The sequence below is a fragment of the Motacilla alba genome, chromosome 20 (genome assembly GCF_015832195.1).
Source record: "Motacilla alba alba isolate MOTALB_02 chromosome 20, Motacilla_alba_V1.0_pri, whole genome shotgun sequence".
Taxonomy (NCBI): domain Eukaryota; kingdom Metazoa; phylum Chordata; class Aves; order Passeriformes; family Motacillidae; genus Motacilla; species Motacilla alba.
The window spans coordinates 8,994,242-9,010,564 of record NC_052035.1 but is presented as its reverse complement, the minus strand read 5'-3'; the positions used below and the strand labels follow the sequence as shown (position 1 = coordinate 9,010,564).

The 16,323-nt window shown below is 50.1% G+C and overlaps 1 protein-coding gene across 1 annotated transcript; it reads right to left on the bottom strand.

Moving 5' to 3' along the window:
* Positions 1 to 2,244: 2,244 nt before the first annotated feature.
* OPRL1 (opioid related nociceptin receptor 1) lies at positions 2,245 to 16,052 on the bottom strand. Its single transcript, XM_038159362.1, has 5 exons — positions 15,931 to 16,052; positions 15,426 to 15,699; positions 14,714 to 14,967; positions 5,687 to 6,042; positions 2,245 to 5,356 (listed from the first exon to the last, which is right to left on the bottom strand). Exons 3-5 carry the CDS (start codon positions 14,938 to 14,940, stop codon positions 4,833 to 4,835), a joined length of 1,107 nt encoding a protein of 368 aa, XP_038015290.1. The 5' UTR covers positions 14,941 to 14,967; positions 15,426 to 15,699; positions 15,931 to 16,052; the 3' UTR covers positions 2,245 to 4,832.
* Between the last annotated feature and the right edge of the window lie 271 nt (positions 16,053 to 16,323).

Sequence of the window (16,323 nt, the reverse complement as noted above, 5' to 3'; positions counted from 1 at the left end):
CCAGAGCCTTCTCCAAGCTGAACACCCCCTGCTCTCTCAGCCTGTCTCTGTAGCTGAGATGCTCCAGTTCTTTTTGTGATTTTTGTGGCCTCCTGTGGACTTGCTCCAACAGGTTCCCTTTGTCCCCTTCTGTCCCTTCTTCAGCCTCCCCACCTCACAAGCAGTCCTCACCACAGAGATGGGACAACTTTCCCTCCTACATCTGTTGCTGCTGGATTCTACCCTCCATCCCTCCCATCTCAGCTCTGTGGTTCTCCTCAGCAGAGGAGAAGGCTGGTGGGTGAGATCTGGTCCTTCAGACTGCCCTGGGCAGGGGTTGGGGGCGAAGATCAGGGGTGGGAATAACCAAGAGATTCTGCAGAGTCACAGCAGTGAGCTCTGCTGCCACAGAGATCCACAGGGCAAACACGGCGTGAAGCCAGGAATGCACAATCAGGGCTGCAGCCTGGGATGTGTCCGAAGGAGATTCTCCTGTTGAAGGAAGGAGAAATTTGCTTTTGCATAAATATCCACAAAAATAGCTGAGGGGAAGCACAGCAGAATGAGTGGGAAAGCAAGCTGGAGTTTTTCTGGCACAGCCTGCTTTGCTGCCAGTCTGAGTCTCTCTTTTGAGCAGATATCAAAGGCTGCACCCACACCAGCTGCTGCTGCAGATCCTTTTCATTTAAAAAAAGGAGCTCTAACTGTGGAGAGTAGCCACCTTCCCTATAAAGCATTGCAGGGTGAGTGGCATCATTCTCTGGACATGCATTGTTGAACCCTGCAATGATACTCCAGAGTATCCAGAGAGAGACTGGAGCCCAGTGACAGCTCTTTAAATAGTTTACGAACCCCCCTGGAGGAAAAAAAAAAAAAAAAAAAAAAAAAAAAAGATAATTTTAAAAAAGAAAGACATATTTACAGTCTAACTTCTCATGAAAAACTTGTGAAAACTGCTCAGCCTCAGGCAGAGTCTTCATCAGGGCAAGTCTGGAGCTTTGGAGCAGGGGCACCGCAAGGGCCCAGCACAGCTTTGTTCTTTCTGCAGTCGGGGTTTCTCCCACCTGCTGAAGTTGTCTCCAGCCCTGGGGCCAGAGGCATTTGGAGCAGGGGAAAGGTTTTGGGGCTCCTTTGGCTCTGGGCTTGGGGAGAGGGATTTCAGCTGAATACTCACCCAAAACAAACAACCCCCCAACCTGCAGCTCACTAAAGGGTAACCCAGCGTGTCCCCAGCTCAGCTCTTCCCACGGCATAAAACCATAAACCACAGATCATCCAGAGCTGGAAGGGACCCACAGGCATCAGAGATGAACTCCTGGCCTTGCAGAGAACAACACCAAGAACCCCGCCACGTGCCTGAGGGTGTTGTCCATCCAAACCTTGGTGAAAGGGTAAATTCTGCTCCTTATTTTTGCTGTTAGAAGTTGTAATTGATGGAGGGGGGAGTGTTGTTGGCTGAGGGAGGGGAAGGGAGATCTGGTTCTTGCAAAGCCAGACCTCTGCCCAGATTTACCAAGAGCCAAGGAGCTGCTTGGGGGAGAGCTCAGTCCCCAGCTCATCCATTCCTCAGCCTTTTCCAGCGCTTGATTTCAGCCAGCAGCAGCAGAGAGAATATTTGGTACATTAATAAATCCTATAATACTGAATAAAGCACTTTGGTTTATGGTTTTGCTGTAAGAACTCACCCCTGGATACTTATAATTAACTGAACTAGAAAAAAAATAAGGATTTCCACTTTTTTTTTCTCACCAATTTACTTTTTCTTTTTAAAGAAGAAAATCACCACTGCTAATAAAAAAGCCTCTCCTGATATTTACCTGCTTGGGTAGGAATATTGATCTCTGCAGAGAGAAAGCACTTTCCTTATTGCACATCTCACTGTCTGATCCATCTTTCCTACAGAATATGGCCTTGGCTTTATTTTCAGAGCAGTTCTGCAATTTATTGTTCTTCCAGGTCACACCTAACCCCATAACTCCTGGGAATTGTGGGGAGAGGAGGTGGGAAGAGCTTTTTTCACCCTTCAGCAGACTTCACCTCTAACAGCAGGCAGCTGCCTGCACTGCTGCCCTGCTACACATCACAGCTGCCCTTTGCCAGAGCCAGGGACCCAATTTTCCAGCATTTTCACATCTTCTGTGCCTGTGTTAACTACAGACCAAGTTGTCTGTGTAACAAAAGTTCCCACTGATCTCACTTCAAAGGGATGGGCTGAGACATTCCAAATCCTCCCAGTGAACTCTTCCAGATTATCATCCAAACCACGGGGGGTTTTAATTTTCCTTTATTAAAGCACACAAGTAGCCACCTAAATGTCATTTACACTGCGTCAGTTGTAAAAATCACACCAAAACAACCACTTCCAAAGGGAATTACAGAGCCAGCACTAAAGCCATCCAGCTGACCATGAGCCTGTAACTCCAGAGGCACAGTACAATAAAGTTTTGCTTTCAGGTGTTTGCTGCTTTTCTTATAACAAACTGCACTGAGCATTGAACAGAATGCCTAAACACATTCACTGCAAGGGCTGTAGAAATACCCAAAAGCTTGGTAAACACACATTTATTGAGTACTTGATTATGTAAGATTGTTGCAGCATAGTCATTATAACAAAATCCATATTTAAAAAATGCCAAACACTGGTATTTTTTTCTTCAGAGGACATAAATCTATTTAAAAACCCAGCAAGGACGACACAGGGAGTGTGGCTGTTCCTTGGGCAGCCACTAATGAATGTTCTCCTGCTCCCTAAAGGTAAGAACAGCCTGGCAGTCAGTTCCCAGCTTCAGCCCCAGCCATTCCCAGACCCCATCAGGCCATCCCACAGCTGAGGGCTGAGCCGACCCAAGGTCTCTCACTGCCCAATGCTGTTACCACCCACAAACACCCCACCTCACCCAGTTTTCCAAAGGCATGGATGCAGCTTGCCAGCAGCACAGTTCTCAAGGAGCTGTTCCTCACATGCCTGGGGTTTATATGGGATTTCCTGGTGAGGGCTCCGGGATTAACATCCGCTACAAAGTGCTTAAAGTGCCCAGATTCCCTCCTCCCTCCAGATTGGTATGGGGAAGTGCTAATTGCAAAGTTTGCTCTGGTATACATCCAGATTCCAAATCAAATGTTAATCAGCACAAAAATCCTCCCAGCTTGAGCAGTTTACAAGGGCTCTGGGTCCTACATGTGAGACACTGCAATTGCATCTATATTTTAAGCCCAACCATGAGAGAAACACTCTACATAGAAATATAACATTCAGTTCCTTTGTACAGCATATAGAAAGAACATGACAGCATTAAAATATTGGCAAATCAATACATTAAAAATACAGAATCTCATCGATCAGAGCACAAGAAATATATTCACATTGGAATCTGTACAGTCCAGATGACACTGCTGGTTCTCGTGTTGGAATTGACCCCCCATCTCCAGGTGGAGGTTGGTGCTTTGCTCCCCCATCAGCACCACTGGCCACCACTGGCCAGATTTCCTGGGGCTGTTGTGCTACAGGGACAACCCCAGGCTGCTGCTCTCCCCAGCACAGAGGGCACTCAAGTGGTGAAACTCTTTGGGGAGGCTTTTGTTATCAAGTGAAATGACAGGACATTTCATTTTCCACAAAGCCCTGGCCTACTTTGGGAGAGGAAAATCAATCCATGGTTGGCAGGAGGGGTGGCACCCAGGCAGAATTTCCCACATGCTTTCAGCATTGTGGGTCTCATTTCAGTTAAAAACATAAAACAAAGCACAGAACCCCAGGTTTTGTATGGTTTGTACCCCACTTATCCCATGTGGAGCGGGTGGGACTCTTTTAGGCTGCCTCCTCCCACCAGGAATGTCCATGTCTTCTGGAAGAGCTGCCATTCTGACTTCTCCAAAATGGCTTTTCCTATACATAAATACATGTGTCTATAGGCCACTTCATTCCTTCCTCCTCTCACTGAGGAAGATGCCCAAGGCATGCTTGGTAAGGTGAAATCTTACCATGTATCTGCACCTATTCCACTACAGACCTGTATATACAGACACATTCTGTCCATTATTACACTGAAAATACTGAGTTTAAAAAAAAAAAAGAAAAAGTAGTAGCAGCATGTAAATGAGAAATTGTGTTCATTTCCTCAGTCTTTTTTTTTCTTCTCTTCAGAGCTACACCATCAGTTCTGACGTCCCTTCTCCCCACCCTGCTCCCCTCTGAGAAGGGGGGGTTTCACTGCAGATCCCATCTGCAGGAGCTGGCGCTGTCCTTCCAAGGCAGTTTGAATTTCTCTTCCCGACAGCTCCCTCCTCTCCCTCCCTGCATCCTTCCCTGCACGATGACTCATCCTGGAGATGATCTTGGGTTTTGTCTGATGGCTCCTGCCCACTTTGGCTGCAGCAAAGTCTGATTTCAGAGCGATGGCACAGGAGGAAAACCCGCACACGAGCGCCTGGTGAGCCAGGCGAGCTGTTAACATCTCTACCCAGGGAGGAAAAAAGCAATGCAAGAGTTCACATTCTGTCTGTCTCCCAGCAGCAGCAGAAGTGTAAGCCCCAAGAGCGATGCCTATTTTAAACCCTTAATTCCCAAACTCTCAATAATGTTGCAAACCCCCAGGGTTTTGCAGGAATCAGCGGGCTGATTTCAAACACGTTCCTCAGTGCAGGATGCACTGGAATTAAAAATGCATCAAATGGGCTCACTTTCTCTGCGTGCTCTCGCAGTATCCGGTTTTCCCAACCCCCAAAATTGTTTCCTTGGTTTCTCACCTCTCAGTTTTGGGGTCCTGCTAAAGGGCCGTTATCTGAGTCAGTTCTGACGTGGGGGTGGTCGGACTCTGCTGGGCGACAGCCACCATGGGGATTTCCATGCCTAGTCAGGCCGGATTGTTAGTCCCCTCCGAGTTCTTGCAGGCGTAGGCCACATCCTTGGCGATGCTGCACATCCTGTTGGACATCTGGAGCTCGGTCCTGAAGGCGGTGGGGAAGCAGAACTTCTTGAAGCACGCCTTGAAGTTCTCATCCAGGAAGGCGTAGAGCACGGGGTTCAGGCTGCTGTTGGCGTATCCCAGCGCAGTGCAGAAGCAGGAGATGGCCAGCTCCAGCTCGCTCTCTGCCTTGGCACCCAAGCACTGCACCAGCACGAAAATCTGGATGGGAGTCCAGCAAACGATGAAGACTGCCACCACCACCAGGACCATGCGGGTGATGCGCCTCAGGTTGCGGTCCTTCTCCTTGGAGCCCGAGAGGACACGGACGTTCTTGAGCCGCCTGATCATGAGGCTGTAGCAAATGGTGATGATCAACACAGGGATCATAAAGGAGAAGAGAAAGACGCAGATGCCAAACACTGGATCCCAGTAGTCCACGGGAGAAGGGAGCTTAATTAGACAATCAATCTCTGCAAGAGTAAAAAAACAAAATGGGAAGGAAGATCAGCAAACACAGATCAAGCAGAAAAGCATCTGCACATTCAGATTAGTTTGGTTAGTTAGGTTAATGGTTGGACTTGATGATCTTAGAGGGCTTTCCGAACTTAACACAACAATTCTATGTTTAATGTTCAATTCCTCACATAACAATTCCGTGTTTAACACTAGAAAAGCAGCAGCAGTGATACAGAGAGGCAGGGGCAGAGTTAAGATGATTTTACAGCAGAGGCCTCACCCCACAGATGGAACTGGCCCCCCTCTCCCTGGGCTCTGCTCCCTCTGGGTGCAGTTTTACTGACCGTTGTTCTCGTTCTCTGCAGATCCCATCACCATGGCCGGGATGCCGAAGACAGAAGCCAGTGCCCAGATGCAAACATTGACCACCTTGGCCTTGTGGGGCGTGCGGATGTCCAGGGCTTTGATGGGGTGGCAGATGGCGATGTAGCGGTCCACGCTCATCATGGTCAGCGTGAAGGTGCTGGTGAACATGTTGTAGTAGTCTATGGAGATGGCAATCTTGCACAGGACATTGCCAAAGGGCCAGAAGCCCAGGAATGTGTCTGTTCCCTGGAAGGGCAAGGTCATCAGGCACAGGGTGTCAGCCAGAGCGAGGTTAAAGATGTAAATGTTGGTGGCTGTCTTCATCTTGGTGAATCTGAAAGGCAGGAATGAGCAATGGTTAGAGCTCCCACTGACCATGATGGGTCAGACACTGAACTTTACTGAAGCAGATTCTGCTGCTTTCAGAAGGAGATGCCATCTTTTCTTATGTAATGAGATTGGCCATCCTCACCTTTCAACCCCACAGGTCTACCAACACACAGTTCAGCCCATCTCCTACAACACCACAAATGCTCTCTCCACAGTCAGTTCCACGGCCAGGAGAGTCATTCCCCCAGACTGCCAGTGAGCACCATGAAAGCCTGAGGCTGTCACCTCAGATGGTGTTTCTTGAAAAATTACTTCAATAAGGCCAACTGAGGATTTCAGTACCTATGGCTTCATTGTTAGAAGTATTGGTGAGAGCTTTAGCCAGTAAGCTGATTTGAAAGGCACAGGGGCAAGTTGATCAGCCATTTGACACGGGGTCATAGCCAGAGAGCATGGCCAATGTGAGCTGTCAGATCTGAGCAGGCAAAATGGCTAGCCTTGGGCAGCCAAAAACTGGTGAGGAACTAGATTTGAGTCAGAAATCAGAACATCACAATGGATCTTTCTAGAGAAAGGAGTGAAGTCACAAGTCAAACCCTAAAGATTTTTTTGTCATTTCAATATTACTTTTACCACATGAAGTGACTGCCCCAAAGGAAGAGTCACCTTGCTCTAATGGCAATCATCTCCTTTTCACACTTGGGAAATGATGCAGAGCCAGCTGTGATCACCTATCCGGGGGGACATGCAGTGTCTGCAGAAATGGAAGCTCAACAGTGACTCTGTGACTGAATCTAACATTTCAGCTCCAGGATATTCCTCTCATGGGCAGAATAAGAGCTCAAATAGGTATAATTTTAAAACTACAGCTCATCCATCATTTACTCTACTAATGGCCTTAGCAGAAACATGGCCAAAAATGGCAGACAATGATGTTATTAACAGAGTGCAAGTTCATTTGAGGGTAACACTTCTACCCATAAACTACTGCACTATTTTCAGCCTGATATGTGTTATAATATTACAGGGTCTGATTTGACTTAAAAAGCTCTTTTTGCTAATTTGATTCAGAACAGCAAACCCCCAACTTTCCTTCTGTGTGCTGTGGTCTCCCCTGAGCTTCTTCAGCTCTTGATAAATGATTTGAATGCTTGGCAGAACATTACCACTGGTGTATTCTGAACTCTGCTGGGACACACAGTGACCTGGCCAGGTTTGTAAGGGAAGCAGACAGGGGAGCCACGATCCAGACTATAAAGTCTATTTTTTTACCTGCCTTGGAGCTCTAAGCTGAGCTTGTATCAGAAGTCTGAAAGCAGCTTCAAAAAGCAAACCCAAATGATCCTATTTTTGACCCTAAAAGCCAAGGGAAGCTTTTGGAGGTGAGCACTGATGGAAGCCGTGTTGGAAATACTTTGAGGTCCCCACACAAGCCTGAGTGAGGCTTTTCCTGGCCCAGAAATCAATCACAAGTTCTTAGAAAGCCAGCCCAGACAAACTTACATAACCAAAAGCAGTAGAAGGAAAATACTGGCGCCTTTCTTTTTGTGATGGGATGAATGAGCAAAAGCACTTTGCAAATCCAACATAACCAGGCAGCTGCCAGGGCTTTAAGCTCTGGGATTTCCTAAGGAGAATTCCAGCGGTCTCCAGTGCCCTGAACTCCAGAGGAGCATCTCAGGGTGGCCAATTCTTGCACTTGGCATAAACGTGGCAAAGCACAGGGGGATGAGGTGGGTCTGTGAGTGGATCCACTTTCCCCTCCAGGTCAGCAGAGGGGCATTAAATTGAAGAAGCGCAATCACTGTTTTATCAGCTCTCACAAAAATAAGCATTGTCAACTCAGGCTTTAGGAAATTATTCAGTCACCCAAGACTGTGGTGGCGAAGGTCTTCTGAGAGCTGCAGTTTGCCCTGAACACCACAGACCTGGCTGGGCTGGCTCAAGCTTCCCAAAGGTCAAGTTTGTTGCAGTCCAGACTCCCAGGAGGGCTGGAGCCAGAGGCAATTAATCAACATGCCTCTAACCCTTTTTACTGGCATTATAACTCAAGGGAATAACAATTTTGAGCAATGGTGAGCAACTTTACTGCAAAACAGTAAAATTTAAAGGTTGTTGCTGTATTTTTTATCATTGACTAGTGGGAGAAACAAGCAACAATTCATCCACCTCCAAGCCCCATCCAGCATCCATGGAGGACAAAGCTGCCTCCCTGCACACTCCTGTGTCCCCAGCACTGAGAAGTTTGGGGCATCTCAGCCAGCCCTGAACTCAGGGTGTGCAGACCAAATCTTCAGCTCCTTCCCACATCCCTCCAGCCCCACTGGCCACACTCCTCCCAGACACTCCTCAGCACGAATTCAGGTACAATTGCTCTGCCTGGCCCTGCAAAACCCTCAGTGCGCAGATCCCTGTCCTCTGCCTCCTTCCTCACCACCTCCTGGAGGTGATGGCAGAGCCATCTTCCCCTGCTCCAACACAGGACACACTGAGGTGGCTGCCCCAGCACTTCCTTCAACACATCTTCCAACAGAATTTAAAGCTGATTTGCACTCTTGAAAAAGGGTGAAATTAATTTGCACCTAATTAATTACTTCTACACCACTTTCCCTACATGCTGAGAGCCAACAGCCATTGTCCCAACCAGCCAATGTTCCCAAACATTTCCAGAATGTTCAGTACACAAAAAAATCAATCAATCACTTCTCTGTGGATTAACTTCTCTTTCTTTTCCTCCAGAACTGAGAGCGTTCTTTCTCTTAATCTGCACGCAAAAAAAAAGAAAAATCAAACTCTCAGGCTTCAGGAGGCACCTCAGTCTCCTCCCCCACAGCACAAATCTGCTGCAGATAAGCCTGTGGATTCCACGGAGGACATTAGCTCCCCGCTGGGCCACTTTCTTGCACTCTGTCACAGAGGTAATTTCCTAATGGAGCATCTCCCACAGGGTGGTGCTCAGCTCTCCATCCAGCTCCCCCTTTGTCACAACAGTAATTGCTTTGCTCGGCTCTCCTGTTCCCTGGGATGCCTGAGCCCGAGAGGAAGAACACCTGAGTATCAGCTCAGCACTTATCTTCCCTCTCCTTTGTGCTACGTGGACCCTCTGGCAAGGGGAATACACGGGCGGGGAGAGGAGATTAAGGGTAGGTCATTGAGGGCAGGTAGACACACCCTCGGGACTTTAAGGACCTGCTCCTCACAGGAACAGGTTCTGCCCCTGGCTGAGCCTCGGGGTGAGCTGCAGACCTGTTGTTTTTGCATCTTTCCCTTTTCCACCCAGCCTCGGCAAGGCTACAGGGTATGGGCTGGGGCTAAGGACCAGCTGGCTGCAGCAAACCCACAACCCAAAATGGAGCTGCAGGCACCTGGGGTAGAGAGACCAGAGCAAAGCCTGCAGCCCTGAGAAACCCTGAGCATTGTTTCCAGGAGCTCTCCGCCTCTTGGAGCCTCCTGATTTTGATATGTGTAGCTCCAGCTAATTAGCATGCAGACAGTGATGTTCACCTTGAGCAGCTCCCTGCACCCCCACCTCACACCCTGGCAGCAGTACCAGCCTTTGCCCCCATGCCTGGACATGCTCCAGGAAGCAAAGCAGAGCAGAAAAGGCTCAAAGAGGATTTTTACTGAGCTGCTCCCACCCTGTGATGGTGGAATTCAGCCCCAGTTCTCTCCCATCTCTGCTCCTCAGGTTGTGTGAGGCTGATGTTTCATCTGGCACGTTCTGCCATGATTTGTGTCCCCTCAGCTGTCCACCCACACCATGCTCTCTGCATCCCTGCTGCTCTGATCACCCTCCCAGAGCCCTCTCAGCCTGGAGCTTCTGACCAGTGCAAGATGATTTATTCTTAATGGTTCAACAGGCCCTGAAAAAACCGCACAGAGTTTGAGAAGGACAAATTCAAATTAGTCTGGACTCTGAGGCCAGACACTACAGCAAAGGCAGCCACCAGCACAGCACCTAAAAGCCTATAAATCACCCAGCAAGACAGGGACTGACTAGCAGGGGCTAGTAAGGGAATCTGCAGCCAGCCAGGACGAGCACACACCTTGGGAGAGATGATCTTCTTGTCCTTGAGTCTCACCTCTGTGTCTGGGGGACAGCTCTGAAAAACCAGCCCTGCCCTGCCCTGCAGGTGCTCTCTGGGGACCACTGTGGATGTGCTGCCATGCCAAGGGAGGAGGCGCTGTGGCTGCTGCTGCAAAGGCTTCAGCAGCTCACCCAGATTATCCCACATGCTTGGCCACCAGGAATGTGCTCTGGTCTAAGGAGGGCATTCATCAGCATCCACCCTGCAGCAGGACACTCTTATCCCTGCTCATGGGCCAGATCTGCCTCTGCTGACACCCAGAATGCTTCTAGGAATTGCCCAGTCTCTGAAAAACACTGGGAACCAAGTCCCATGTTAAACATCCCAGAGTTACTGCTGCACATGGGCAACTCCCTTTCACCCATCTCACTCCAGCCTGGTGAAACAAAGAGCCCTTCAACACACACTGGAGCTACAGGACCTGTGTTAGCAGAGGCCAGATGTGGCTACTATGAGTCATGTAGCTGAGCCCAGCTCACCTGAGCTCATGGGGACCCAGAAATCAGAGAGCTGCAGACCTGTCCTTTGCAGCCATTATCACAGCAGGATCCCCTGCTGCTCACCTCACCATCCTCACCCAGCTCCACTCACTCTCCAGGGCAAAGAGCCCTTAGTTTGGGTTTCATTTCTCCTTAAATTGCAATAACTGATGTCTATTTATTTTGTTTTTTCAACGAAAAACTAAGAGGCAGATCTGGAGATAACAAAGGTCTCAGATGGCCCCACTCGTGTCTGCTGGGTCCCCCCTGCACGAAGCACTCACTTCATTTCAGCTCTGAGACACACAGCTGGTCCAGGCTTTTCCCTGAGAAAGCTTTCTATTAAGAAATCAGCATCTCTGAAATGTCATAATTAACTTAATTTCCCCTGTCTCATCACAGCCAGCTGCCCTCACCCCTGTTCTCAGGGACTGAGGCAGTTTTCAAGCAGAACAACAGCTGGCAGAGCATCCCCAGGCAGGCTCATGGTTCAGCCACCTCCCCATCACATTTTTCCTCCTAAAGCTTCACCTGGAGGCAGCAGATGAAAATGTAGGGGCCTGACAGCCCTAAACTGCCCAAAACATTGCTTAAAATGATCTGAAAGCTGTTCTGCCATAGGAGAGCTGAGCATCCCCAGCATTTTGCCAGGCTCCCAACAGAGAGCTGCCATAGCAATGAGGAGTGCCCCAGAAATGAGGCAGCATTCCCAGGGGGGTTTGAACTGGAGGAATGGAGTCCTCCAGATTCCCCACTGCTGAGCATCACAGCAGCATGGTGGAGCTAGGGACAGCGAGCTGCACCTTGTCCCTTCCCTGGGTCACCAATGGCTGGCAGAGATTTGGGGCCTCTGTCACACTCCTATAAGAACACCTGGGTCAGCCCCACCCCCAGGGCCAAAAATACACCCTCCTTCCCCTTTGCTTTCCTTCCTAAATACAAAGATCTTTGGCAAGCAGCCTTGCAGACTTCAGTTAATAGCTAGGAGGGACCTCAGCAGCCTGGTTTTGCCCAAACCCTCTGTTCAGCTCCTTGTTTCACGTTCATTAAGAAGCAGAACAGGAAATATATGCAGAAGAGAGCAAACAGCAGGAGGAGGAGGGAGGGGAGGCCTCGTCTCTGCTGGCAAGGAGCTCCAGGATGAGCCAGCAGAACAAAGCCACAGAGGAGGCAGGTTCCCACAATAGGCCCTTTACTGTCCAGGAAATCGTGCTCCTGACAAGAGCCCTTCTCCATCTTACCCAATTAGTGCTGCTCAGCACTGGAAGGGATTGACAGTCACATGATGACTGTCTCTATAAATTAATCCTTCCAAATGTTAAATCATTCCAAATACAATAGAGATGTAGGCTGGCTTCTACATCAGAGGGGGAAACCTAGAGGAGGCTTTGAATTTGTATTTCTGTGCGGAATACCGGGAGATTTAAAACTTTTCCCTTGGTGCTGCAGAAAACTCATTCAGGAGGAACAAAAAAATGAGCTTTTCTGATGCCTTCAATTTCCTTGAGCGCTGGTATTAGAGTCTTTTTTATTTCCCAGCTCCCTCAAAAATGGGAAACAATTACTGTCTGTAACACTACCAGTCTTTTTCTGGAAGGCAGTACACCACTTTCCTATGGGCTGTGTAATATGTTGAAGTCTGGTTATCATCAAAGCACGGAAAGAAAAAAAGCTTGTTGGGGTGCACATTACCTGCAGAGACAAGGGTGCAGCACAGAGGGTTTGCTGATCATTTTTCCATTGATTTATCACTAAGAGCCCCTAAACCCTGTGTTGGCTTACCAGCAACAAACTTCCAACCTACTGAAAACCAAGTGCTACTCAAGGCATGAAACATCAAAGCTCTAATCTGAGGAGAAAAGCATGTGTTGGAGAAGCTCATCAGCATCCTCCTTGTACAGCCACAATTTGGCAGCTCTTCACCAATCTGTGCACGTGGTCAGGGTCAAGAGTTTGATATTGAGTCCAATTCATCCTCACAGCCGCTCCTGACCTGAACAGACAGGGCAGACAGGGCAAGGAGAGAAGAATCCTGGGCAGAGATCACCAGAAGCTGGTACTCATCAACTAAAGGGTCATTGCCTTGGCTCTCACTCAGTGTTGGTCTCAGCTCAGTGCTGAGCTCCCAGGGAACATGGGTGGGGAACAGCAGCTCCTACACGTGCTCTAGCTCAGTTATAACCTCCCCAGTACGTACTTTCCATTTCTGAGTAAAGGGAAATAGAGAAATGGAAAAACCTGAGGGAGGTTGGGGTGTCACCTGTCTTCAGTTTTCAGTTGCTTAAAAACTGTAAAATGAGAGGACACACACAAAAAGAGTTAGATTCCATGGGAAATTCTAGTGCTAAATCCCACTTTCTTTTTCTGAGTGCCATTTATCCAACTGGAAGGTAACAAAGTCAAAAAGGAGTGGAGCAGAAGCCAGTATTTTTCATGGTTGGCCATGGCACAAGTCCACCCTGCTCGGGACCCCAGTTGGGGACGCTCATATTACTGGTGATGCTGCAGTCCCAGCCCTGGGCAGGGCCAGCAGGATCCTGCTGTGCACATCCCACCAAACATTTGCAGACAAGGAGAAGATTTCTGCCAAGGCTTCTCCTTACACACATCAAGGCTCATGCACGGGGTAAGGACTCCCTTCCTCTGCTGCACAGGGGCTGGCACTCCCGTGCAGCCACATCACCATCATCAGACAAGGGCTTCCAGCTCCAGAGCCTCACTACTCACACACTTACACACACCCACAAACTACTCCAACAATTGCTACAACACTGAGCAGGAACACGAGCTGTCCAGACATGGCACCAGTGTGCTGCAAACCTCCTCTCTGCATCTGCAGCCTCCCAGGGGCTAATGGGATCCCCTCTCTGTGCCATAAACTCCTCAGCTAAAAGAGCACAGACAGGCGGCCTGATGAACATCAGCCACGTCACTTTGCCCTTGGAGCAGAGATTCAACCACTCTTCAGCAACTTCTGGTACCAAAGACCAAATTTTACAGCATCTGCCCCAGCCAAGTTGTAGTTATTCAGGGGAAAGATGCTCTGGAAGCAGTTGGGCTCCTGGCAGGAACAAGACAATCTCATCAGTGTCTGAATACCTGCTAAATACTTTCCTCTTCTGTTGGAGGATTCAGCCTGTCTTTTCTGTGCTGGCAGCAACCACCTGCACCAGGAATCTGCTCCAAGATGTGGATAAAATGGAAGCTCCCTCCTTAATGTGCAGGGTGCAGGGATCAGAAGGGGGATGCTGGGTTTAACACAATCACAGCCCTAAGAGCTGCACAAACTTATTCTGTACTTACAGGGCAAACAAGATTTCTGATTCCCAGAACCAGAAGGGTTTGAACCACGGCAGAAGCAGACAGGGACACTCAAAATGCCAACAATGGGCAGGGAGGGTGGAGTGGTGCATGCTCTGTGCTGTCCCTCTGCAAAGGTCCCCCCCACCCTCCTGACTTCAGCACAAGGAGCCAGAGAAGTTGCCCTCAACTCTGCAGCATCCTCTCACATCTTATTTAAGCCTGCAGGCTCCAAAGGGTTGGAAGACTTATGTTTGTGATTTTTTTTTTTCTCCTGTAAAAGTAAAAGGAAGCTTCCCAGCAGGCTCTTTCCTTTGCAACAAGGTTCAGCTTTGGAAAGAGCCAGCTCCCAGATGGAGCAGCACCTGCAAACACAGCTGGGGTGCTGGACACGGCACAGGAAGGAGAGGTCCCACTGAGGAGCCAGCACACACTGGCAGTGGAATGCTCCCAGCACATTGCCCTCCCCAGGGACATACAGATCCCTAAAAAGAAAAAAAAAAAACAAACCAAAAACAAAACCAAACATTTTTTGAGCAGATCTGCTCACTCCATTCCATTCTCTGGGTTAAACTTTAGGAGGCACCAGAGGGCAGCTGAAAACTGGCAGAAACCTTCATCACAGCCTAGGAAGGGGAAAAAAAAAAAACAAATAAAACCAAAATAATAAAACAAATGCCACATCATTACCTCTAAAGCACATCTCTAACCCCAGGGAAGCGACTGGCTGCTTTACCCGCAGCAGGGATTGAGGGAGGGAAGGTGTGCCCCGCTCCCAGCTTTCCCGGGAGCCTCCCCGGTGTCCTACCTGACGATCACATACATGACGGAGCAGTTGCCCACCAGCCCCACAATGCACACGATGGAGTAGACGACCACGATGGTGATCTTGATGCTGAGCGGCAGGAAACCGTCTCCGGTGCTGTTGTTGAACCAGTTGCTGGGCAGAAAGCTGAGGTTGAGCATGGAGGAGTCGTTCAGCAGCTTCCTCAGGTCGGGGTCTTCAAAAATATGGGCAGGGAAGAGCGGGTCCATCCTGAAGCAGCAGCTTGCGCCGAGGACCTGGGGCAGCAAGAGGCAGCCTTAAAACCTGCTGATCAAACGGGTGGCAAGGCAAGTGCACGAGAAACGCTGGGGAAGGGTGATTTATTACCAGGGAGAAGGATGATTTACTGCCACGGAACACAGCCCCCCCTCCCCGGGAGCATTTTAATGGGATGCAACCCTGAGAGCCTGGCGCATCCCGAGCTCACAGGGATCACGCATATCTGCACACCGCCGGCGCGGGGGACGTGCGGGCTGCACACATCATCCCTTCTTCTCCCAGGGGCTGGATGTCCCCACCTGCCTCTCCCATCCCTGCGGGTCGGTGAGTCCCCCACTCGCGGCTTTGTGCCCCCCAGACCTTCCACTGCCGCCCGAGAGCCACCGGGGCTCCGGCACGACCCCAGCGGTCCCTACCAGGCTAAAACAGCGAGGGAAAGCCCGAAGTTGGCAATAAAGCTCAGCCGGCTGCTTACCTGCGGCAGGTCCCCTCTAGCGCAGCTCCGGAGCTGACTCCGCTGCCCGCGGCCGCATCCAGCACCCCCGGGCCGGGGGATGGGGGGACGCCGGACAAAGCCGGGGCTCCGCAGGTGGAGGAGGGGAAAGGGCTGCTCTCCAGGCAGGGCTGCTGCCAGCGCAGGGGGCTGCACCCCGGAGCCCACGTTTTTAAGGAAAAGGGAGGGATGAGGGAGAGGGAGGGAGGGAGGACGGAGGGCGGCTGGGCAGAGCCAGGCTGCCGGGCTGCTCCCACTGCGTAAGAGAAAAGCGGGAGGGGGAAGGAGGAAAAGGGGGGGGATGATAAATAACCAAACGCGGCAAAGGGAAGGCGAGCCCACACCTGCGAGACACGGGCAGCGTCCTTCCCCCGGCCCGGGGGAGCTGCGGTGGCCCCCCCGTCCCACCCCCGGCGCGGCGAGGGGGGACCAGCATCCCCCAAGCCCCCCAAAGCAACCCTGGCGCAGCCCCCGACCCGCAGCCTACCTGGGGTGGGCTCCCAGCAGGAGATGCTGGGAGGAAGGGAAGGATCGGGCAAGGCTGCTGGGGAGCTCGGGATTCGGGCAGCAGATTCCTCCCTCCTCTGCAATTGTGCAACCTGAGCGCTGTTCTAGCGCAGGAGCAGCGGAATGGGGAATCTGACCTAGAAACTGGCAAAAAAAAATACAAGGAGGAACGAGAACTACGGGGAGAAAATTGTTATTATTTAGTATTCTTCTAGTAGCATTAACTTAATGTCATTTTGGTAACCCAAACCACCCTGCACTTCTCATAACAGTTAGATATTTCAGAAGCTGCAGTGGTAAATTCCTTACCTCAAGGTGGGGTGATCCACACAGAGCCCACAGGTACCTGCAGTTCCCAGTCTGGCTGTGGGAC

Bases quoted from the DNA above. Each gene is read 5' to 3' on its own strand.
- OPRL1 (XM_038159362.1), bottom strand. From the start codon at position 14,940: ATGGACCCGCTCTTCCCTGCCCATATTTTTGAAGACCCCGACCTGAGG. The intron at 6,043-14,713 runs GTAGGACACCGG...CCTGCCTTTCAG, and splicing joins GTCATGTATGTGATCGTCAG to ATTCACCAAGATGAAGACAG. The intron at 5,357-5,686 runs GTCAGTAAAACT...TTACTCTTGCAG, and splicing joins TGCAGAGAACGAGAACAACG to AGATTGATTGTCTAATTAAG.